Source organism: Nothobranchius furzeri, chromosome 6 (assembly GCF_043380555.1).
Source record: "Nothobranchius furzeri strain GRZ-AD chromosome 6, NfurGRZ-RIMD1, whole genome shotgun sequence".
Classification (NCBI taxonomy): Eukaryota; Metazoa; Chordata; class Actinopteri; order Cyprinodontiformes; family Nothobranchiidae; genus Nothobranchius; species Nothobranchius furzeri.
In genome coordinates this window covers 81,914,602-81,938,681 of record NC_091746.1, presented here as the reverse complement: position 1 = coordinate 81,938,681, position 24,080 = coordinate 81,914,602, and the positions used below count along the sequence as shown (strand labels likewise).

The window sequence follows — 24,080 nt, the reverse complement described above, 5'->3', positions numbered from 1 at the left end:
TGTTGTTTTGTTCATCTTCATCATAATAATGACAACATTAGATGACAACAGGTGCTCACATAGGTTTGTGCTGCTGAACATGTCTGAGCAGCTTGACCACGTTGTTGTGTGTCGGGGAGGAAACACAACGACAGCGACCACAGAGTCGTGCTGGTTTGAGCGTGTCGCTGCTCGCTGGAGTTATATCAGCTCTGTCTGGACGTTAGCTGGAAAACTTTCTCTTTCAGTCGTGAACACATTACTGAGCAGCTAGAATCTCCGTTTCAGGGCTTCAACGTCAGAAAACAGCTGAGTGAACTCGGCGCTGAGTGAGAGGAGTTTAGTTTGTCCGAGACAGCGGAGCTGCAGACACCGGCAGAAGGCGCTGGAAAAAACACAAAGGAGGGGGTGCGTCGGCTCCGCGCTGACGCCACAAAGCAGCATGGGAGTTGAAGTCTTTGCGGTAAAATCGGGCAGCGGGCCAGTTTTAATATATATTTGATATTTATCTCGCGGGCCACATAAAAATGCTCCGCGGGCCGCATCTGGCCCACGGGCCTTGAGTCTGACATATGTGCTCTAGGTCCTACTTGAAAAAGAGATTTTAACTCAAGGGACTAAAATAAAATGTTAAGTACAAAATAAAATACTAATATTTACATTTGTGTTGTTATTGCCAATGGGACTTTAATTATTTCATTAGGGAATCTTTCTTTTCCTGTATTTTTAAAAAGATCATTTGATTCTTTCTATGCTTTTAGCAAGTTAGTCAGGAGATCCAGGTTTAAAAATAATCTTTCTTTCATCTAAATTAGTAATAGGTGATATAAGATAAATGGCTTAAATAACACGTTTTACAGAAAACAAACTTCTGTAGAATGATGTTAAATACATTTACTTTTTGTTATAACTCAAAGTCACTCTGATTTTAACATTCAAGCTGAACATGAAAATAGTCTCCTGCACCTGTCTCCTGCACCTGCTTCTGATGGAAAATAGATGGTGAATCTCTAGGCTTAGTAAAGCCTGACAGATCTACGTCACACTGTCGACTAACATTCATGAATTCACCCATCTTGACTCACGACGGGGAAGGCTGTTGTTGGTTTACAGTCCAGAAAACAGCAGAGAACACCTCGGCTAGTAGGAGGTAGCTGTTAGCATTAGCAAATCCACCACACAGCAGAACTCTTCCAGGCTTTTGCAAAGCAATGGCAGTGTTGAATTGCTGTTATCCAATCAGAGGTGAGATGTCCAAATATCAGGAAATACGACCCCAAGTCTTGCCTTGTTCAGCTCAGTTCTGACCTGGCTCACTTCTAGTTCCTCAAACAGGTGCACCAGTGCTTTTTTTTCTCCAGAGTATGACTTACAAGGCATTTATTTCTATAGACTACTGCAAATTTATTAAAAATCTGAGTGAAGGGCCTCTTTCATAAAGTAAAATAATATAGCAGAAAAGTGTAGAGAACAGCTGAAGAGGTCAGAGTTCAACAGTTTCCCAGCCCCGAGTTAGAAAATGTTCCCCAGTCCTTTTGTCTGGGTTTTGAGGCTACTCCTTGTTCCACCTGAAGGAAGTAGGGTGACTAGTTCTTTGCTCTGGTTCTGCGTTTGTAAGGGCTGCTGTTGGATGGTTTTCCTGAACAGATCTGTCTACAAATAGAATAAAACAGATTTATTTGTCTCTAAACCCAATAAAGCCATGCTGCTTTGACTCGTGAAGTCTTCCTGTGAACCGTTGCTGCAGCTCGGCCTCAGATGAAACTTCTGCAGAGTTCAGTTTGAACCAGCAGAGTGCAGCCTGCTCCCACACGTCTGAGGCAGCTGTCTTTAGTGCAACACTGCAGCCTTCAGTTTGAACAGGTAAAAAAAAACACTCCTAAACGTCTAGGCAAACAACCAGCTCAGATCCATCCCATCCTGAGCTGCAGGCTGTTTACACGGCGCTCACTAACAGCTCCCTTAATGTCAAGTGTTTGAGTGCATGTTTGTGTGTCGTCTTTAAGGCTCGTTTTCACATCAGCTTACTAGAGTTTAATCTTTGACCCTTGGTATTTTTCCTGTAGACCAGCCTGCCTCCAGGTTTATTTTTTTTTCTTTTTGCAGGGGTTGCCATGGTGACCCATTCCCATGACAGCAATGTAACCTGAGCTGCCAGTCAGGTAGAGCAGGTAAGCGTGACGATGATTCGAGCAGCAGCAGGTGCGTGAGTAAAAGGGAATAAAGACAAAAAACTCTGGAAACATCAGATTTAGATGAATGCCTGAGTGAAACAAAAAGAGTTCATTCTGGAGGACAAAGAGACTTGGGCCCTGGAAGCCGGGGTGGACGAAGACGATGGAACTTTTACAACCATCTCTCTGGCCGGTGACTCAGGTACTGCAGCTTTTCTTTAGTCCAGAGGAAAAAAACAGCCTGATAGTCTGAACATCTAAATCAGGTCTTTTAAAACAGACAAAATCGTTTTCTCAGGAATTGTTGAGTGTTGGCGGCATGTTTGTAAGATTATTACAAGTTTGATCCTTCAGGTTGCTGTTCCAGTTTTATTAGGCCAGCTTCTGTGTGCTTTTATCACTTTGGACTAAACTGGAATTAAATGTGACAGTCAGCTGATTGATGGAAAACTAATCAACGGTGACTTAAAGCAGAGTCGTCTAACAAGCTTTAAGTTTTTCTTTCAAGTAAACTTTCTATGTTGAGTGTCTAGGAGATCTCATGTCTGCGTTTCCTGTGTTACTGGTAAAAAAAACACATGCTTATAATAAGAAATAAAAACAATAACGGGATGATTCAAAACAATAAGATGATTCAGTTCAATACAGCATGATGCAATACGATATGAAACAGTATGCATGACATATATAGAAGAAGAAGAAAATATCATTTCTATAGCGCCTCTCAAGATAAAAATCACGAGGCGCTTCACAAAAACAAAAAATGTTAAAATATTAAAAAAAAACAATTTAGAAAATGGTTAAAAATATATTTAAAATGAGCAAAAAATACACAACTGTGATTTTAAAAAGTTAAGAAAGAGAGAGTGAACAGGAAAGAGGGAAACCAGTGGATCCTGAGGAAGGTGGAATAGGTGGGGAGAGCAGAATAAAGAGAGAGAGGTGAAGGAGGTCATACAAAAGCCAGCTTGAACAAGTGAGTCTTCAGCTGCTTTTTAAAGGAGACCACTGAGTCCACTGATCTCAGGCTCAGGGGGAGAGAGGTCCAGAGTCTTTTGGCCACAGCAGCAGATGATCTGTCACCTTTGACCTTTAGCCTGGTGCTGCACAACCAGTAGGCTTTGATCACTGGACCTCAGGGACCTGCTGGGGGTGTAGGGACTAAGAAGATCACCAATGTAAGATGGTGCTTGTCCATGTAAGGCCCTATAGACCAGAACCAGGATCTTGAAATGAACCCTGAAGTTGACTGGCAGCCAGTGAAGCTGGAGGAGAAGCGGGGTGATGTGGGTGTGTTTGGAGGACTTTGTCAGAAGCCGAGCACAGGCATTCTGAACCACCTGTAGACGGTTCAGGGAGGTTCTGCTCAGACACGTGAAAAGAGAGTTACAGTAGTCTAAGCGTGAGGAGATGAAGGTGTGGAGAACTGTCTCAAGTTCAGAGCGGGACAGAATGGGACTCAGCTTAGCAACGTTCCTGAGATGGAGGAAGGAAGAGCCAACAAGAGAACTGACATGAGAATCCAGGGTGAGAGCTGGGTCAAAGGTCACGCCAAGATTCCTGACAGAAGGTTTGGTGTGAGAAGCAAGCTGACCAAGAGAGTCTCTGACTTTGGGAACCAGCTTGTCTGGGGCACAGATGAGGATCTCAGTTTTATCTTCATTCAGCTGAAGAAAGCTCCCACCATCCAGGTTTTGATAGAGTCTAAGCAGGTGTGTAACAGCTGCAGCTTAGACATCTCATGGGGCTTAAAGGAGATGTACAGCTGGATGTCATCTGCATAAAGATGGTAGGAGATTCCTTTGAAGGAGCTCAGGATGTGCTGAGAGGAAGCAGATAGAGGAGGAAGAGCAGAGGCCCCAGCACAGAACCTTGTGGGACACCATCGCTAAGGGAGGTGGTGGAGGACCTAAACTTGGAGACTGCCACAGAAAAGGAGCGCTCAGAGAGATAAGAGGAGAACCACTCCAGAGCAGATCCTGATAGGCCTACCCAGTCTCTCAGCCTCTCCAGTAGCAGGTGATGGTCAACAGTGTCAAAGGCTGCAGTCAGGTCCAGCAGGACCAGAACAGAACCGTCCCCTGCATCACTGTGGGTCAGAAGGTCATTAGAGACCCTAAGAAGAGCTGTTTCAGTAGAATGAGCTCTACGAAAACCTGAATGGAAGCTATCATAGATGTTCTGTTCATCAAGAGCAGCTGTGAGTTGTTTAGCCACAACCTTTTCCAAGATCTTGGAGATGAACGGAAGTTTAGAGATGGGTCTGAAGCTGCTATGGAGAGAGGGGTCGAGACTCGGTGTTTTAAGAAGCGGGTGGATTACAGCGTTCTTAAAGTAGGCAGGGACCTGACCAGAGACCAGAGAAGCATTAGTTATAGAGAGCATGCTGGGACCGATCGAGGGGGCATGCAGAGGTCTTCATAGAGTTAACTAGTTTGGTTAACTCAGGCAAAGAAACAGGAGCAAAGCTATCTAGGATGATGGGCCTGGTTGGAGTCGGGAGAGGCGGCGATATATAACACAAGTATTGTGTGAAACACATGTACAACACAAGTAAATGTGTACAATACTAGTATAATATGTAAAACACATGTATATGGGTATACCACATGTATTACATGTATAACACAAATATTATGTAGACTACATGTGTAACACATGTACAACATATGTAAATGTGTTTAACTCGGGTATAACACGTATAATACAAGTATTGTTTATAACATACATAAAACATAAGTATGGTCTATAACCCAGTTATTACATAGCATATGTGTTCAACACATGTATAACACATTAATTACACATGTATATGTGTTTAACACAGTACAACACATATGTAAACAAGCATAACATGTATAACACAAGTATTGTGTATAACACACATATAAAACAGGTATAGTCTATAACACAATTATGACACTCGAATATGTGTTCAACACATGTGCATCACATGAATAACACATGTGTATGTGTTAAACATATGTACAACACATGTATTTATACAACACATGTATTATGTACAACACGTGTAAACAAGAAAAACATGTATAACACAAGTATTGTGTCTAACATACTGTGATGGATAGGAGTAGTCTCGGATCACGTGGTGTCTATCGATTGTTATTTACCTGTTGCGCACCTGCGCGGGAAGTCTGTTATAATGAGCAGGTGATAGGGGAAGTCAACTTTTGCTGACCGCTCAAATGATTTTTTCCATGAATTATTCACTCTACTTTGTGGATCTGTACGTTTCTCTGTTTGTGTGTGCCTGTGAACGCTGACTGAAGGAAATATTTTGAACAACCAATAAAGTCACTTTGATCGAAACCTGGACTGGAATGCTCTGATGGCGCGTCAGCCCATCCCCTAATTAGCTGACCAGCGACCCAATGGTTACACTCGCCAACACACTCGTATAACATATGTATGGTGTTTAACATATGTACAACACATGTATTATATACAACACATGTAAATGAGTATACCATGTTTATGACATATATAACACAAGTATTGTGTATAACATATGTATGTGTTTAACACATGTACAGTGTATGCATATGATTGTAACCAGTGATTTATTTGACATGATAAGTTAGCTGGGTGCAACAACAGCACACACGTGCACACACAATAACAAAGTTCACACACATTTGTGTTAAATGAACCATGTAAAATAGCAAAATAGCGTCACTCACAAGTGTTGTTCAGTTGTTGAACGTTGAGCTTAACGAGTGCCAGTGTTGCCCTTTGATAAAATTAATTAAAGGCGTCTGGTTTAATCCCTAACTTTTGTTTAAGTAGCAAAGTTCTCTTCAATTTTCTGTTGTTTTAAGTTAGCTAACAAGCACAACCAACATAGTTGTACCACAGAACAGAAACATAAGCTAATGTGTGCTTTTCTCATATAGTGATTGGATGATCTGAGCTTGGGGCTGGAGTCTCTGGGCCCTATGGCTTACCACTGAGAATGAGTTGATCATGCACACTTTAATTTCAGATCTCCTGTGTTTAAAACGGACGCTGATGGGCCGGCACAACAACGGCCCCATCTCTGTTTTTTTATGGGGATTTAAATGATAAATGATGAATGACCCGCACTTGTATAGCGCCTCTCAGAGTAAGGACTCCAAAGTGCTTTACACTACAGTGTATCATTCATCCATTCACACACACATTCACACACTGATGGTGATGAGCTACGATGTAGCCACAGCTGCCCTGGGGCGCACTGACAGAGGCTGAGCTTGTCAGTATATTGGCAAAAACTTTGAAACACATATATAAACCCACAAATCTTTACAACAGAGTCTTCTTGGTGAAAGTATGGGGTTTTAAAAAATATTACTCTAAAACAAACCATTCTATTCCACTGACTATTGTAAGCAATGATAGAGCACCACAGCGCCATCTGGTGGGGCCTGGCCCCGCTGGCCCCAGGTGCAGAGGCATTAAGCTTGGTTTATGCTTGACGCATTCACTTTCCGCTTGGTGATGCGGGTCGCGGATGGAACGTGCTTCAAAACTTGCGACGTTTGTGGTTTGTGCGGCTCGTCTCTGCGGTGAGCCAATATCCTCCCAAACTGAATGGGGCAGCGTGGAGATCTACGGCATGCATCCAACATTACATGATAGTAGAAGTAAAAACTGTTGTTTACAACATGGCATTCCAGCATTTTTAACAGCGTCCTCGTCTTTTCCGACAGTGCGAGCTATTTCTCTCCAAGAATTATTAACAACATGTTGATCACGGTGATCTCTGAGAGCTGAATCATACAAATGTCTGTATTTACCAACCTCTGCCATACTAGTTCTTGCCGGTCCGCCATGTTTTTCCGCATCCGACCGTCCACGTGGTTAGAACATTTTTCTAGGTGCGCGTTGCGGAAATTTTGGGCCGTGCGGAGACGCGGTGGAGGGGCGTGGTTGTTAAAATGACGCAATTTCGCCGCGCGGAGCCGTGCGAACCTCGCAGACGCGTCAAGCATAAACCAACCTTTACTGAGTATAACATACATACATATGTGTCAAATATGGATGTTTTCTGTATTACATGTGTATAACAATATATAATTAAATTAAATTTAAAAATACTTTATTAATCCCAGAGGGAAACTGATTGCTGTAGTAGCTCAGAATAATAATAATAATCAAGTCATCAAAGAGGTGTTGTATATTACAACGGCTGTTGGCAGGAAGGATCTCCAGTAGCGGTCAGTGTTGCACCCAAACTGAAGACGCCTCTGACTGAAGACACTCTTCCGTTGTCGGACAGTCTTGTGAAGAGAATGCTCAGGGTTGTCCATCATGTTCTTGATTCTCTGGAGAATCCTTCTTTGCATTATCTCCTCCAGCGGTTCCACAGTCATCCCCAGAACAGAACCAGCCTTTGTTATTAGGCTGTTGAGCCTTTTCAGGTCCCTGCTTCTGATGCTGCTACCCCAACAGACGATGGCTGAAGAGATTACACTCTCAACAACAGACTTGTAGAAGATCTGCAGCATCTTGCTACAGACATTGAAGGACCTTAGCGTCCTCAAGAAGTGCAGTCTGCTGTGTCCCTTCTTGTAAACGGCTTCACTGTTCTTTCTCCAGTCCAGTCTGTTGTCCAGGTGAACTCCAAGGTATTTGTATTCCTCAACCACCTCCACTTCTTATCCCATGATGGAAACAGTGTTTGACTCCACCCTGTTTCTTCTGAAGTCTAAAATCATCTCCTTTGTTTTGTTCACGTTCAAGGTCAGATGATTGTTTCCACACCATGCCACAACGCGCTCCACCAGCTCTCTGTACTCAGCTTCCTGTCCATCTCTGATACACCCGACAACTGCAGAGTCATCTGAGTATTTCTGTAGATGACAGGTCTCTGATTTGTACTGGAAGTCTGAGGTGTGCAGGGTGAAAAGGAATGGTGAGAGTACAGTCCCCTGTGGTGCTCCAATGCTACTGATCACCTGGTTTGATGTGCAGTTCTTCAGCCTCACAAACTGTGGTCTGTTTGTCAGGTAGTCTTTAATCCAGGCGATAGTTGAGGCCCCACCTGTGTCTTCTGGAGTTTCTGGCAAAGTACATCAGGCTGGATTGTGTTAAATGTAGGGTTGTCATGGTAACGGTGTAGCGGGTAAACCCCGGTACAAAAGTTGACAATAATAATAACCGTCTTGTTTAAAAAAAAAACTATATTATCTCGGTGGATTACCGTGGCTGCGGTGTAGGCGCGGTAACCCTTACCAGCCGTATCATCTGCTGAAGTTGCCGGCGGCACATGCGCGCTTTGTTGTTTACAACCAAAACTTTCTTGAAGCTAAAGCTGAAATAATGGCCAAAGGAGGAGACGGCAGCGCTCAGGAGGACATTTTTTATCCCTCAAAGAAGACAAAGTCGGAAGTACGGGCATCTTTTGGATATTTGAAGAATGCCGAGGGACAGTTGATAGAAGACGGCTATCCTGTTTGCAGCACGTGCAGAAAAAGTGTCTGTGAAAGGCAGCAACGCTTCAGATCTCATGACACACCTGCGTGACCATCACCCACAACTCTACAGTCAACGCAAGGCAAGCTAACGTTAGCGTTTTAGCTAAAATGCATGATCCAAGGATTTGGGTGGAGGGAGAATGCAACGAGTCGCTATGTAAAGCAGCCGCCGTGCCGCTACCTGCACTTTTTTTTACAGGAACGGCCCAAAACAATCTCCTAATACATGGATGTCTGCTTCCTGATCATGTGACGTGTGACGTATGCAGATGAAGATCGGCTTCAGGGCTGAGATGTTTGTTCTCTCAGCGCGGGGGCTCGTTCTGATGCTCAAACAGTAAGAAAATGCAAATGAAGACTTTAGTCGTCATTGGCAGTGAACGATTGGATCTAAAATGACGACTTTAGTCGTCAATGGCAGTGAATGAGTTAAATTGACACTGGTTGAGCTCTAGGACCAAGCGGAAAACAACTGTTTGTGTTGAAGCCTGTTTCCCATTAGAACATACTGTAAAGATACCCCTGTGTCCCCTGCACTTCTAAAGTGAAAATTACGTCCATGCCCATTATGACTGATGGAAGAGATGGTTTGAATTTCCTCTTTCTCTGTCTCCGTTTTGCTCCCGCTCTGCACCCACGCTTCTTGCGTTTTAACTTATTTGGAATTTGTGGCTTTAGTTGAGGTATTATTTCAGCCTTTCCAATGTTAATCAGCTGCTCCCGATTGTAAACCAGCTTGTTGCCATGGTTACGCATCATAACAAATGCTCAAAAAGTGAAAAAAGTGGAAAAAATAGCAGTAAAAATCGTCCAAGCTTCACAGCACCAGAAACAGAAAAGATAAATGTCCAAAAAAATACCGAGGTATTATTTCAGCCTTTCCAATGTTAATCAGCTGCTCCCGATTGTAAACCAGCTTGTTGCCATGGTTATGCATCATAACAAATGCTCAAAAAGTGAAAAAAGTGGAAAAAATAGCAGTAAAAATCGTCCAAGCTTCACAGCACCAGAAACAGAAAAGATAAATGTCCAAAAAAATACCGAGGTATTATTTCAGCCTTTCCAATGTTAATCAGCTGCTCCCGATTGTAAACCAGCTTGTTGCCATGGTTATGCATCATAACAAATGCTCAAAAAGTGAAAAAAGTGAAAAAATAGTAGTAAAAATCGTCCAAGCTTCACAGCACCAGAAACAGAAAAGTAAAATGTCTAAAAAAATACCGTTTTTCTTGAGAAACTAGAAGAAATAATGTTGAAGAAAAGGCAAAACTTACATATAGTCAACTGAGCTACTCCAACATGCAGCCACCCAGAGCAGCGCAGTTCCGGAATCAAGAAAACAATAGAAAACAAGTGATTCAAACTGATACAATAAGATATTATACACAAAGCAATACAATACAATTTAATACAATGTTACATGGTACACCGTTCATGCAGAGACAGAAAAGTCCACTCAACTTGGTTAACCCTCCCACAGCATACCAAGGTATACTACCACCAATACACAACTGGTCTGTGGGAAGACTTGATGCTGAATTTCTTACAGTTTGTGCATTATTTACACACTTTTTCAGGTCCAAGGCTCTGCTTTTTCACCAGCTTTCAGAAAATCTCCCAGACATTCAAGACAGTCATGGAATGTGACAACGGTTCAAACCTAAGTCACACAGGCATTGATATTTTAGGTAAACCTTCAAGACTAGCTATGACGACTGGCCTCGTACTAAATTAAGATAGGCACAACTTTCACATAAATTCAATTTGGGCTAAATCTAAAAAGTTTATTCCAATTATGAATATCCTGCTTATTAATTTAGAAATTCGCTTTTCCATAAACAGACACACAAAACACGCTCAGCTGTTTTGGAGCTGATGATGCTGGTTCTGTTCAGCTGCAGCAGGCCAGCGAACACCTGGGTCTTAGTGATGTGTCAGTCGCGAACAAACCGGCTCTAAGAGCCGGCTCTATGAAGTGAACGACGGGAGCCGGCTCGTCATTGGGAGCCGTCCCCTCCCCTCCCCTCCCCTCTTGCTTTGGTGAAAGCTACAGGCGAATGGTCACCATGTGTAACTGCGTGTCCGGACTGTCCACACACAGAGCAGTAGGGGCGGGGCAGATGGAGGATCAGACTCAGACACACAGCAGAGCACATGCGGGTGGAGGGAGACGAGAGGGAATGAGGAGGAGGAAAAAGGCGAGCGAGAGAGAGCGACGAAGACGGTGAGAAAATGAGTGGCAGCAGTCGGAAAGTGGAGATTTCTTAAAGTGTTCAGTTAATAAATCCATAGAAATGATAAATATTTGATATTTTGCAGTTTTTTTTACATTAGTAAATCATTTTACATATAGTCTTGCATTATTTTGGTTATAAATGTACTCTACGCAACAGAAAATCTGAGGAGCCACTTGGGAGCCGAAAGAGTCGGCTCTTTTTGGTGAGCTGAGCCAAAAGAACCGGCTCTCTAAAAAGAGCCACATTCCCATCACTGCTGGGTCTGCGCTCTGTTTAGCGCCCCCTTCTGTTTGTATGGTGAAGCGCAGTTTGAGGACGTTTTAGAATACGTCACGAACACCCTCCTCTTCCTCCTCAACTCGGTTCTGTTTAAAGGGAAACTCCGTTTAACGGAAAGGAATTATTATTTAACTGTAGGTGGGTACATTTCCATCAAATTCAGCTATTTCAAGAGGAATTAAAGAAAAGTTTCCTAGTCATTTCATTTCAAATAAATCACCTGAAGCTAGGCTTTAGCCAAAATTAGCTCGTAACAGCTAGCAGCTCTTCAATCTGCTTCCCCCGTTCAACGATAATGTAAAACGATTATTTAAAACGTGGCTTCTAAATGTGAGTCAGACAGGATGATGGTGTTTTTGTTGCATTTTGTGTAGGATTTGCTAAATGTGTTGTAACTAGTTAGCGTAGCTCCGTTAGCGTGTGTAGCCGGAGAGCTAGCGGACATGCGCCTATTATCGGACAGGTAGGGATAATTTTTGCTGAGAAATGGTGCAGAAACCTTTCAGTCTGTGTTGGCTGAGTGGACAGATGTAACGTTTAAGTCCCCTGAACACCGCACTGTTAGATTGTGCTTATTGTTGGTCAAATCGTGACTGAAGTGGTGTTGTGAAATATTTGGTATTAGCCGGGAGTTTCTGGACAGTGTGGGCGCGGTGTTTGTCTCCATCATCCTCACGGGCAGGCGGCTGCGCTCTGTTTACGAGGCTGACATGTTTTCAACACAACACTGGATCATCCATTCATCTCCACTGATTCATAAATCAGAGCTTAGTGGTTTCAAAACGAACCAACACCCGAAAAGCTTCCTGTTCTCACCTGTTTTTACTCGACTTTGATGTTTTTGTTTTCTACTTCCAGCTGACAGCGGATCTGCAGCCCTGTATACTAAACAGGAGGACGACCTTTTCACCATGAACTGCGACATAGATGGTATGTCTAGCTACACGTGGCACGGTGTTTGAGTGTCTAAGATTAAATGTGTGTTACTGTGGGTGTTTTAGGAGACCTGGAGAACCAAGTGGAGATGGAGGAAAAGACGAGGTTAATAAATCAAGTTTTGGAACTTCAGCACACACTAGAAGGTAACAAACACCATAGTTCAAGCTTTTATTACTAATATTAAACAATCCAGTGTTGATGCAGCTACACTTTTGTATTTTTTTATTTTTTTATTTTTTGCTATTTTCTATATAGAAAAACCCAAGGCCTTAAAGCAAAGAATTGTTCTGACCTCTAAAGAAAAGTGGAACAGACTTTTATTTGAGATTAAACAGCTGATTGACATAAACAGGCACAGATTTGAATCTTTGTGCTAATTGTTCCTTCATGATAGAGGGGGAAAAAAAAACCTTGTGAGCAAACCTTTTAGAGATAAATCAGTGGATGAAAACCGCCAAATGAACCCCAGCTAGCTCTAACCTGTTTGAAGCAACATCAGTGAATCAAAGACGCAACAAACAGACGTGTGGGTTTTAATTCTGTGTTGCCGCTCTCCTTCAGACCTGTCGGCACGAGTTGACGCCGTCAAGGAGGAGAACCTGAAGCTGAAGTCGGAGAACCAGGTCCTGGGTCAGTACATCGAGAACCTCATGTCTGCTTCGAGCGTCTTCCAGACCACCGACACCAAGAGCAAACGGAAGTAATCAAGTCTGAGAAGAAACCCGACCTCCATCCGGATTCTGGAGAGGAAAGGAGACATGCAGAGGGGTTTGTTTTCTCAGCTGATCTGTGAGTTTTCTGTAACCCCAGTAGGAAAAATGTAAATATAAACATAAGTGTTTGTAAATGAAATCTCAGCTGTTTTTTTTTTCTGTTTTAAGAAAATTTATTGTGGACATTTTGTTCATTACGCTATTTTCTCTGTGACCCTGGTATTACGCTACAATATCATTAATGCTATTGGATCTTCTAACACTGTTTTTATTTATTTAAATCCGGATCTGAGTCTTGGGTTTGTCTCGGATCTCCTGCTCATCCTTCTCGGCTGGATTCCTCCACTTAAATCTGATAAACTGAACAGTGTTATGCAGAATGGAAACTACACAGCTGGCTTGTACGAGTGATCTACATATATATTTGTTTGTTTTGCATATTTGCATATCTAATAAAATGTAACTAAGTCATCACATTTTTTTCAGACATTTATAAGTCGATATTTAGTGTCTCAGAGCATCAAAATAAGTCAAATGAGTTCTGACTTATATATTTCCTACATTTGAACTAAACCTCATTGGTCATTGAATTCCTGGCTTGTCTAACTGCAGGAGGAGGGGAAACTTAATGAGCAAAGAAAATAAAATAAAAAAGATGCTTTCAGTGCAAGAACAGAAGTGGCAAAGAGGCCTTAAGTGATATCGATCCGTCTGTGTTGCCTGGAAAACATCCATCCATCCATTTTCATCCACTTATCCGGAGTCGGGTCGCGGGGGCAGCAGCCTAAGGCGAGAGGCCCAGACTTCCCTCTCCCCAGCCACTTGGGCCAGCTCCTCCGGGGGAATCCCAAGGCGTTCCCTGGCCAGGTGAGAGACATAGTCTCTCCAACGTGTCCTGGGTCTACCTTTAGGTCTCCCGGTTGGACGTGCCCGGAAAACCTCACCAGGGAGGTGTCCAGGAGGCATCCTGACCAGATGCCCGAGCCACCTCAACTGGCTCCTCTCAATGTGGAGGAGCAGCGGGTCTACTCCGAGCCCCTCCCGGATGGCTGAGCTTCTCACCCTATCTCGAAGAGAGAGCCCAGCCACTCTTGGGAGAAAACTCATTTTGGCCGCTTGTATCCGTGATCTCGTTCTTTCGGTCACTACCCAAAGCTCATGACCATAGGTGAGGGTAGGAACGTAGATCGACCGGTAAATCGAGAGCTTCGCCTTCTGACTCAGCTCTCTCTTCACCACGACAGACCGGTACAACGCCCGCATCACTGCAGATGCAGCACCAATCCGCCTATCGATCTCACGCTCCAGTTTTCCCTCACTCGTGAACAAGACCCCGAGATACTTAAACCTCCTCCACTTGGGGCAGGACCTCATCCCTGACCCGGAGAAGGCGTTCTACCCTTTTCCGAATCAAGACCATGGTCAAAGATTTAGAGGAGCTGATTCTCATCCCAGCTGCTTCACACTAAGGCTGCGAACCGCTCCAGCGAAAGCTGAAGATCACGTTCTGATGAAGCCAACAGGACCACATCATCTGCAAAAAGCAGAGACCTGATCCTCAGGCCACCAAAACGGATGCCCTCCACACCTTGGCTGCGACTAGAAATCCTGTCCATAAAGGTTATGAACAGAATCGGTGACAAAGGGCAGCCTTGGCGGAGTCCAACTCTCACTGGGAACGAGCCCAACTTACTGCCTGGAAAACACGGATCTGTTAAATCCATCAGCTGAGAGGAGGCGTGTCTCGGAAATCCTCAACGTGATCCGAGACGAGAACATCAGATCAATACTCAGATCTGCTGCTGCAAACTAAGTGGAGCATTTTAACAGGGAATTGTGTGCTAAAGTCATGGTAGCTTATAGGACTGAGGAGCTAACGGCTAGTCTGACTTTAACCCTTTAACCTCTGCACCAAAAAAAGCTACAATAACAATTACTTAGCATTTTTTTTATTACTTGTGGCTGTAAGGATTACGAGTTAAAGCAGTACCTCGTAAAAACCCATATTTTTTAGATTTATTTTAAATAGTACATGGCCTGTATTTGATATAGCTTCTCCTAGAGTCCTGGAACCCCCAAGGCGCTTTACACACACACACTTATACCCTGGTGGTGATGAGCTGCATCGTAGCCACAGCTGCCCTTGGGCGCACTTACAGACGAGTCTGCCGTACACCGGTGCCATCTGCCCCTCCGAACTCCACCAGCAGGCAAGGGGAGTTAAGTGTCTTGCCCAAGGACACAACGACAGACTGAGCAGGACTTAAACCTGCAACCTTCCAATTACGGGGCGAGCACTTAGTAGGTTTATATTCCTGTTAATTTAAGCTCAGACTTCAAAAAGAATGAATGACTAAATTGTGCTTTTAACCTGCCGGTTCAAAGGGTAAAACAGAAGCTCACATTTCTTTATTTTTATTAACTTTTACATTCCCAAATCTGCTTTACAGAAACTCCCGGATGCACCGGAAGGGCTGCATTTCTACATCCAAATTCTAAGGAATGCATTGATTGTGCATCAAAAACACCGGTGAAGGAAATGTTAAGTTTTGGATATTGGAGCCTTTCTGGGACGATTACTTTAGTCTTATTCCCAGGCGAGTTGGAAGCTCACGACTAGTGTCTACCTTCCCACCAAAAACTTCTGAAAGGCCCAACAACCCCTCCGAGGCACTTTACTCCATTTCTGCTGTTTACTTTGTGTCATCAGTTTCCTGAACACATCAACACATTTTATTTGAATAAACCACATTTATTATAACAGTAAAAAAAAACATGAGATAAACGTAATTTCTCACAAACCGCCTCATTCATGAAACGTTTTAGGGTCACTTTGTATTAAATAGTTTTATTTCCAAGAGCCATGTACAATCAGCAGACAAATGTAAACGAGGAACAGCGCCAACATGTGGCAGGAGGGCGAACTACAAAAGCTTCAGAAACTAATGGGCCATTCCCATCTGTACCGGGTCGGCCCGGGCCGGGTAGCGTAGGTTGTTTACATATCTGGGTGGCCTGGTATTTTTCCGGGCCAACCAAGGCTCATTCTCAGCCCTCTTCTGGAGGGGGTCTGCTTCAGGCCGACCAGGGCCAACACACCCACTGCTGACAGCACATTCACACCTTCCATTAGAGCAAGCCTCTGATTGGTGGGTAGAATCAGCCCACATGGGCTTAAGGCAAGGATGTGTGGAATCAGCCGGGCCAGGCTGGGGCCGACTGGCGCTACCCGGCCCGGGCCAACCCGGTACAGATGGGAATGGCCCATTGGTTGGCCCGGAAAAATACCAGGCCACCCAGATATGTAAACAACCTACGCTACCCGGCCCGGGCCGACGGTAAAGACGGGAATGGCCCAAAAAACACCGCGTAGTTCCCAGGAGCTGAGCTCCGACTCTCTACGACTGAAGGCCAAGGCATGAAAACTAAAACTTCTATGAGCTCAGTTTTTCAAACACACTCAATATTAAACTTTTCTTCTTAGTTAAATCTAAAACAATAAATAACATCATCAGAACCTGTGACAGTAAATAAAAGGAAGTAGCTGTTGCTCATTTACAAACTCCCTAAAACCCTAAAAATGAAATCCTTTGTTGTTTTAACCTTTTGACCCAAAACTGCAGTGTTTCCGCCTCAGATCCGCCCTCCTTCACGGCTCGCCGTCCTCTCCTGTACTGGAAACTCCAAAGCTCGTCCTCTGATGTGATCTTCAGACCGAGGACTCGCGTTTCTAACGTCTGAAGTGCGGTCATGTGATATGAGGAGAAACGAGCCGACGGGTCGTAGAGCGGCGAGGTGGAAAACGAAGGAGGCTGGGAAAAGCGTGGAGAGCTGGAACGTCCAGGGAGTTTGCCGACGGGAGGAGGAGAAACCTGTGGGGGTGGACTGACGGCTACCAGGAAAAAAAATGGAGGAATCATTCTGCTCTGGTCAGGAAAGGAGGCCGTTCCACTTCCTCTTTAGGGAGGAAGACAGCTTCACCTCCTCAGTCTTTCCGTACCCTCCTCTTTCTCACAGCTTGTTGGTGGCTCTCCTCGGCAGCGTCTCCTTCCTCCTTCTGCAACCAAAGAACAGGAATAATAAAGCTTCCAGGAGGCGTGCATCTGCAGCTGAGAGCATAAACTCCGAACCCTAACTCCACCGCTGTTCAACCGAAGAGGATTTAAATCTAAACTCTGGCACAACAGCTTCACAACACGATTTGAAAGTGCCAGTGATGATAAACCTTCCGATTTAACCCGAATGGATCGAACCACATTTACAGATTTTTATGACAACTCTTATTTCTGTCTGTGTGGAGATTTAAAGAGCAAGTCACCCCCAAATCAACTTTGTTTTCCCAGAGAAACTATATAAATGCGTGTAATCGTGCTGCAGACACATGTAGTCAATGGTTTTGCACTTTAGTGCATTTTAGTTAAAATTTTAATTTTCTGCCTAAAACTGTCAGTGCTGTGCTGTTGTCAGGTAAAAACTCTGCACTGCATTAGAATTTAAATCTGCCATCGCTATTGGCTAAGAGGTACCCTAGAACGTTAGCTGGTACCATATGATGTCACAATGTCGTTGTGAGCCTGTGTGTGTGTGTGTGTATTTGTTAGCGGCTCCGCCCTCTCGGTCTGCTAGGCAACAGCATTTTTTGCATTTTTCAAACAGGAAGTGGGAGTGGAGAAAGACTCTGGTAGGGGGTGACTTGCTCTTTAAACACCTGCCGTGTTTATTCCCTGAAACTAAACTCTGGTCTGCTGGAGCGGTAATCCCACTAGGGCGTGGAACAAAAGAGCGTCTCTGTACGGGTCCAAATGAAGAGGCTTGTTTATAGAGCAAAACACGATCGGGTAGATCGCGTCTGTGCTGCATTCTGGGATACGAGAAAGCATCAGTAGCTCCTAGCTAGCTGAAAATGGAGCGAGGGCTAACGTGGGCGATCAACAAGATCCGTTGATTTTTGGCCAGAAGACCAGATTTATCAGCTATGACTCAAAAACACGAGGTGGGGCTCAGAATCAAAGCACACAACCTCCTTCCTGTATTTACTTCTGGTAGCCCCGCCCCCAGATAATCTGACTAATCAGCTGTGAAACCAGCCTTTAATTAAACCAAACGTCAAACTCAATATGAAAGTAAAAGTTCCTGTGAAGTTGGAGTCAAACAGGGTAAAAGAGAACAAGTCTGATTTGGTTTTGGCATCAAAGAGGAAAACAGAAAAATCCTCAAATGAAGTTTTTTTTGTTAGTTGCAATCGAGCGGCTAAAAACGAGCTTCCTCCGCAGGGTGGCTGGGCTCTCCATTAGAGATAGAGCGAGATGCTCGTTCATCCGGGAGGGGCTCAGAGTAGATATGCTGCTCCTCCACATCGAGAGGAGCCAGTTGAGGTGACTCAGGCATCTGGTCAGGACGCCTCCATGGTGAGGCTTTCCGGGCACGTCCAACCGGGAGGAGACCTAAAGGAAAACCCAGGACACGCTGGAGGGACTATGGCTCTCAGCTGGCTAGGGAATGCTTTGGGATTCTCTGGAGAAGCTGGTCCAAGTGGCTGAGGAGAGGGAAGTCTGGGCCTCTCTCCTTAGGCTGCCACCCCCGCGACCCGACCCTGGATAAGCGGACAAAAATGGATGTTTTTCAGAAACACCAACCTGATCTCCCAATGTTCTCTCTGGAGTTTTGCTGTCGTCTTCTTCATCCTCCTCCTCCTCCTCCTCTTGTTCATCTTCAGGGTGGTCCCCTCCTGCATCATGGTCTTCCACCTCATCGTCTTCTTTTGCTTTAAAAAGTGATAAATATGAATGAAACATCGACCACGAGCTCCACCGATCCCATGAGTTGCAGAGAAGAATGTCAAACCTGCACCCGGAGCACCTCCTTCTGCCGCCTTGTCCTCCTCCTCTGCTGCCCCTTCCTCCTCTTCCTCCTCCTCCTCTTCTTCTTGCTCCTCTTCTATGCTCGTTCGAGAGGCATCCATCTTCTTATAGGAGTAATCGTATCCTAATTTCTGGAGACAAACGTAACGTGTTAAGGTGGATGGCGCTGGAGCTGCTACAGCCATGTTTTGGTGGTACCTTGGGCCAGCAGAAGAGCACGGTCAGTCCGATGATCAGAAAAGCGATCATTATGTAGACCACCCAGAGCCACGGCCTCTCCTCCGCCGCCAGCCTCATCTGAGCTAGGATCCCTGGCTGTTTCGGGAGAGGACGACAGATCAGACTGGTTACCGTTTCCTGCTCCCGGCCCGTCCGCATGTTTCACCATCACATTCTCACACCCAAAGCGTCAAAATATGACGAGTCGGGGCGCGTCAGGAGACGACGATCAGAGACACACTGATGACGTACCGTCCCAGAGCGTACATCATCAGTGTGTCTCTGATCGTCGTCTCCTGACGCGCCCCGACTCGTCATATTTTGACGCTTTGGGTGTGAGAATGTGTTGGTTTCACACCGACCTCGTTGGAACTGGCCACCAGCTTCTTCAGCCCCCAGCTGTCAGACGCCCAGCGGTCGGCCACCTCCTTGTGAGACGTGATGATGAAGTTGTCAAAGTAAATGTCTGAGGTCATGGACCACAGCTCCAGACCCACGGCTTTGAACGGTGTCATCCTGAAGGGCTGCAGGTCCTCAAAATAGTCCGGGTTATTGATCTTACGCGGCTTCCAGACTCCCTGGAGAGGAGGAGGCAGAGGGAGCGGTTAGCTACCGCTGCAGGAGGAGTTCACAGCAGAGAGGCTAGAGGAGCAGCTGCTGTTACCTGGTAGTTTGGATTGTCTACCAGAGGGGCTTTCCACTTGCCCTTGTACTGAGGGTTGTTGACCATGGGGCGCTTCCACTCCCCACAGCCAGGAGCCGTCTCGCAGGCTGGGTTGGGGATCTGCGGGGCCTCCCACTCTCCATCCATCTCCTCGTCCCTGCACACAGAGCGTCAGCTCACCATCGGTCTGTTTTAGTCTAAACAAACCAGATTTACAGGCTGGCTGACGAGCAGACCCACCAATCTTCCGGTTTGTCGGCATTCGGATCGGAGACAAACTCCGGTTCTTCATCCAGCCAGCCTTCCGGCTTCAGCGCATCAGGGTCCTCGATTTTTGCGGGTGCATCCTCGTCCCTGAAACGCAGGAACAACACCAACGTGACTTATCTCTCACTCGTGAACGCGCCTGTCTGCCGATTCAGACGTTAAACTCACCAGTCCTCCGGCTTTACTGCCTCCGGGTCAGGAATCTTGGCCCTCTCGTCCCAGTCGTCTGGCTTGGAGTCGTGCGGGTCGTCGATCTCCTTGGGCGGGTTAACGGGAGGAACCACGTCCTGCAGCAGGTTCCCGTGGCTCACCCTTGACTGATCGATGAACATCTCGTAGCTGTTGTCTGGATTCAGGACTGACAGCAAACACTAGTCAGACGAACCCGGAGGTTAGAAAGCAAACCGTCCTCTGCTGTCGGCCACAAACCCAGAGTGTAGAGGTGAGTTTGCTTGTCGGTGTAGAACTTCTTCAGATCCACGTCGGTCCTCTTGGCGTGCTTCTCCTCCACGTCTTTGTTCAGAGGATTCTTGTGTCGGAAGATGAAGTGCAGCTTGTAGTCTTCGCCGCATTTGTCGGGTCCAAACATGATGCTGTAGGGCGTGCGGTCGTGGAACTGCTCCTGACGTTGAAACGAGCAGAATTCAACATGACGCCGCCTTTTCAACATCATCCGCTGTCTGGGCGCTCGTGTTTTCCATTTTTACCATCTATGTCACCTGTTACTTAACATTAGCCGTTAGCAGCGCATCCGTCTGGCTGCTACTGAGTTGCGTGGTTCTATGTCAAAGTTCTATCGACCCGTTTTCAAACATCTATCAAAGAAACGATATTTCAAAATATGCATTGGTACTGTTTTATCACCCAGCTCTATTGTAAACATGTTTATTTCTACTGAGAAGTTGGAATTTTCAACACGGGAGTCAATGGGAACCTGCACCTTTCTGGAGCCAGCCCCTAGAGGATGAGGAGGGAACTGCAGCATCACTTCCACTTTGGCCCCTGACAGAGGCAGGCACTCGACAGCAGGGGCATTCAATTCTGGAGCGCCGGCATCCAGCAGGTTTTAGTTTGAACTCAACACACCTGATTTCAATCAGCTGGTGATTAACAGGCTTCTGCAGAGCCCGATGAGCTGCAGCACAGGTGATTTTGGGGCAGAGAAACCACTAAAATGTGATTTATACCGGTCCTACAGAATTAGAATTGTAATTCAATATCCCTACTCTACAGGCTTCCGTTAACAGGTCAAAGGTCATGACAAGACAACATGGCGGCACATTTTCTCACTGAAACCCACCAGATTGAGATTTCCAGCATCTGAGAGCAGTTTGATGTACGCTCCGCCACAATCGATCCCGTCCTGGAAATTCACCTCATACCTGCAACCAGAATGCAGACAGGTCCACAGTTTCTGTTCATTACTTCTGTGTGTGTGTGTGTGTGTGTGTGTGTGTGTGTGTGTGTGTGTGTGTGTGTGTGCGTTCATTTCCACTCACTGAACCACCAGAGGGTTGTCCTTGAAGACAAAGGGTTTGTCCAGCATGGCAGAGATGGCGTGATGTTTGGCTCTGGACTTCAGGACCAAGCCCTGGTCTCCTGGAACCTTGTTCAACTTCAGTGGCTCCACAGCCCACTTCCCTACGGGGGGTAGGTGAGGGTCAAGTCACAGAAGATAAAGCCAAAAATAAAAATGAGCCGGATTAAAAATAAGCATAGATTCACACTGATGTCGGGGTGAGCTGAAACGTCCACAAACATCAGAACAGCTACAAACCGTCATATTTGGAAATTTCTTCATCTGCATCTTCCTTCATTGTTTTTGACAGCTGCCATCTGCAGAAGTCAACATTAACCTTTCAACCACAAATACAAAATAAAGACACCCTGAAAAGCTGATGTGGATCTGTCAGTACCTGTCCAGAGATCCATCATCAAACGTCTGAGCGAAGTAAACGTCTCCAGTCGGAACCGGAGTCTTGTACATCACCTGGGATCCACAACAGGATTAAACCATCACCTTTTGATTCCACACATTTAAATTTCCACGTCATTTTATTTATTTTTTTACCTGGAAGGTGACATTAGAATCCGTCGCCACTTCATCAATCTCCTCTGCCGGTTCTTCATCCATCACCGTTGCTTCCTCCTCCTCTTCATCACCATCCTCGGCCATCAGAACCTTCAGTTCCTCCTCGTCTAAACCCGAGTCATCGTCCGAGACGTCCAGCTCAGGCTCCCTCTCGTGAGCGGCCACAATAGCCACGGTCAGCGAAGACAGGAGCAGCAGGCGCCACACCCAGCCTCCGCCCACTTTCATCTGAGGAGAAGAGATAATTTTCACCAGCTGTGACACTAAATCCTCTAAAAAACATGAAGCAGTTAAAGATCTTCGTCTACTTTTGATCTTTCTGATTCTGCAGCTAAACAGAGCAACAGAATTAACACACATTTGTCACCATGAGGGATAATCTGCCACATGGCTCTAATTCAGAGATCTATGACAGCAGCAGCAGCTTCAATAACCACATATTGATCAGCCCACATCATCTGTAAATATCCGGCTTGTAGAGATGCAGGAAATGAGAATCAACACCACAGAAGGCTCGGAAACGTGCTCCTGGCTGACTTTCATCTTTAACCTGATACTGATGTTTGCCAACAACAAAGAAATAGACTGAGATAAACCTAACAGGACTTTTGTCATCACCAAAATCATTTTTGATTTGCTTCATAAATTTGAATAAAAGTCTAATAAAAAAAAAAGAAGCTGAAATAGTTTCACTCTAGTTTCCCTCTGGGGATGAATAAAAAAACAACAAAAATATCCATCACTGCCTTCATTTCAATACTGAAGACAAACTGGTGACATTTTCCCAAATATCCAACAATAAATATTTTAAATTCCTAAATATTATTCTCAGGACATTTATTATTACACCAAGTCCTCTCGTCTGGACTTTTCTCATCATGCAAATATAATCCTAACAAAATAAAATGGCTTTTCTGAAAGATAAAAGTGGAAGAACCAATTCCTACTTCACCCACTTGATCACCATCATGATACTCAAGTAATGCATCTTCTAGTAAACACAAGCCATGCACACCTAGTTTCTGTTTAAACTGTCTCCATGTGAGTTTAAAGCTGCACGAGTGTAGAAACTATGAAATGGAATAACACTGAGGTCACATGTTTGCTGTGGAGCTCATTGGGCTGCAGAAACTATGAAATGAACACTTGTGTCCGCTCTGCTGCACCTGCTTCGGAGGCTAATGCTAACTAGCAGGATGGCGCGCTTAAAACAGCAGAACAAGAGCTTTTGGCTAAACTAATGAGCTTTATTCAAGTCACACGAATGGGATATGCACTGAAGCTGACATCAGCTGCTGCAAATTTACAATCCAACGTAAAATCGTGAATAGGAAATGTTTTATCATTCAAAATGAATGGATAGCAGCTGCTAGCTTAGCCTTGATGTCGCACAGGGAAAGATGCACCCAGACTCATTCAGACCACACACACAAACCTTGTGCTTTCTTCTTAGTCAGTGGAGAAAAAAACAATCTTTAAAAATGCTTTTCTGGGTTAAAATCCAGAGCGGCTTTATCACTGTGAGTCTCAAACGGTTTGGGGAGAGAAACAAGGGATATCTGCAGAAGAGGACAACGTAAATGACAGCTCGGCTCCGCCAGAATAACGGTGCTGGCCTTTGAGCATGCGCACTCAGAACTAACGGAGAACGGTTAAGATGCGTTCATGAGCTTCACAAAATCAAGGAAATCAGAGAGACCAAATGCAAAAAGCATGACACGGCAAAAATATTAAATAATCTACTTAAAGAGCAAGTCAACCCCTACCAGATACCTACCTGAAACCCTTAAAAGCTCATTTACACAAAATAACAAAATGTTCATTTGGAAAACACCCAAACAACTAGATATAAAACAGACTAAAATGGCAGTTAATTTCCTTCAATTCGTTAATTTTTGATTGTAAATTGTATGAGGTTCCGAATGTGCAAAATGTGTCATAAAATTGATCGGTTTGTGCACCGTATTTCTTCAACGAACTTCATTGTTTGTGATTTATGCTATTTGAAACCTGGTTCGAGGAAAATAAAGCTTTTTCGTTGAATCCGAATAAAATCCCATTAACCGGCGATTTGGAGATCGGGGGGTTTCTGTGAAAGCATCACGTAGAAGCTCCTTTTCTTTTCGTCCCTTCAACTGTTTATATCATGCTTACACTCGAAGCGCAACACTTAATAGACT

The 24,080-nt window shown here is 44.8% G+C and overlaps 2 protein-coding genes across 4 annotated transcripts; one reads left to right on the top strand and one right to left on the bottom strand.

Annotated features, from left to right (window-relative positions):
- Positions 1-2,234: 2,234 nt before the first annotated feature.
- scoca (short coiled-coil protein a) lies at positions 2,235-13,271 on the top strand. 3 transcript variants are annotated; one of them, XM_015943790.3, is made up of 4 exons: positions 2,235-2,355; positions 12,004-12,075; positions 12,147-12,227; positions 12,646-13,271. In XM_015943790.3, exons 2-4 carry the CDS (start codon positions 12,057-12,059, stop codon positions 12,786-12,788), a joined length of 243 nt encoding a protein of 80 aa, XP_015799276.1. In that variant the 5' UTR covers positions 2,235-2,355; positions 12,004-12,056; the 3' UTR covers positions 12,789-13,271. The 3 variants fall into 3 exon arrangements, with proteins under 3 accessions (XP_015799276.1, XP_015799275.1, XP_054600822.1); XM_015943789.3 differs by lacking the exon at positions 2,235-2,355 and adding an exon at positions 11,161-11,283; XM_054744847.2 differs by lacking the exon at positions 2,235-2,355 and adding an exon at positions 11,168-11,279.
- A 3,278-nt stretch (positions 13,272-16,549) lies between these two features.
- Positions 16,550-23,512, bottom strand: clgn (calmegin). Its single transcript, XM_015943788.3, has 15 exons — positions 23,336-23,512; positions 21,880-22,128; positions 21,725-21,798; positions 21,586-21,644; positions 21,308-21,449; positions 21,109-21,190; positions 20,238-20,430; positions 19,977-20,166; positions 19,782-19,895; positions 19,542-19,698; positions 19,240-19,455; positions 18,857-18,973; positions 18,642-18,789; positions 18,434-18,561; positions 16,550-16,854 (listed from the first exon to the last, which is right to left on the bottom strand). The coding sequence occupies exons 2-15, from the start codon at positions 22,126-22,128 to the stop codon at positions 16,783-16,785; spliced, it is 1,941 nt and encodes a 646-aa protein (XP_015799274.1). The 5' UTR covers positions 23,336-23,512; the 3' UTR covers positions 16,550-16,782.
- Positions 23,513-24,080: the final 568 nt, after the last annotated feature.

Coding starts and splice junctions, on each gene's coding strand:
- scoca (XM_015943790.3), top strand. Junction 12,228..12,645: donor ACTTCAGCACACACTAGAAG/GTAACAAACACC, acceptor GCTCTCCTTCAG/ACCTGTCGGCACGAGTTGAC.
- clgn (XM_015943788.3), bottom strand. CDS start 22,128: ATGAAAGTGGGCGGAGGCTGGGTGTGGCGCCTGCTGCTCCTGTCTTCG. Junction 21,191..21,307: donor GACAACCCTCTGGTGGTTCA/GTGAGTGGAAAT, acceptor TTCTGGTTGCAG/GTATGAGGTGAATTTCCAGG. Junction 20,431..21,108: donor ATGCTGGAAATCTCAATCTG/GTGGGTTTCAGT, acceptor TTTCAACGTCAG/GAGCAGTTCCACGACCGCAC.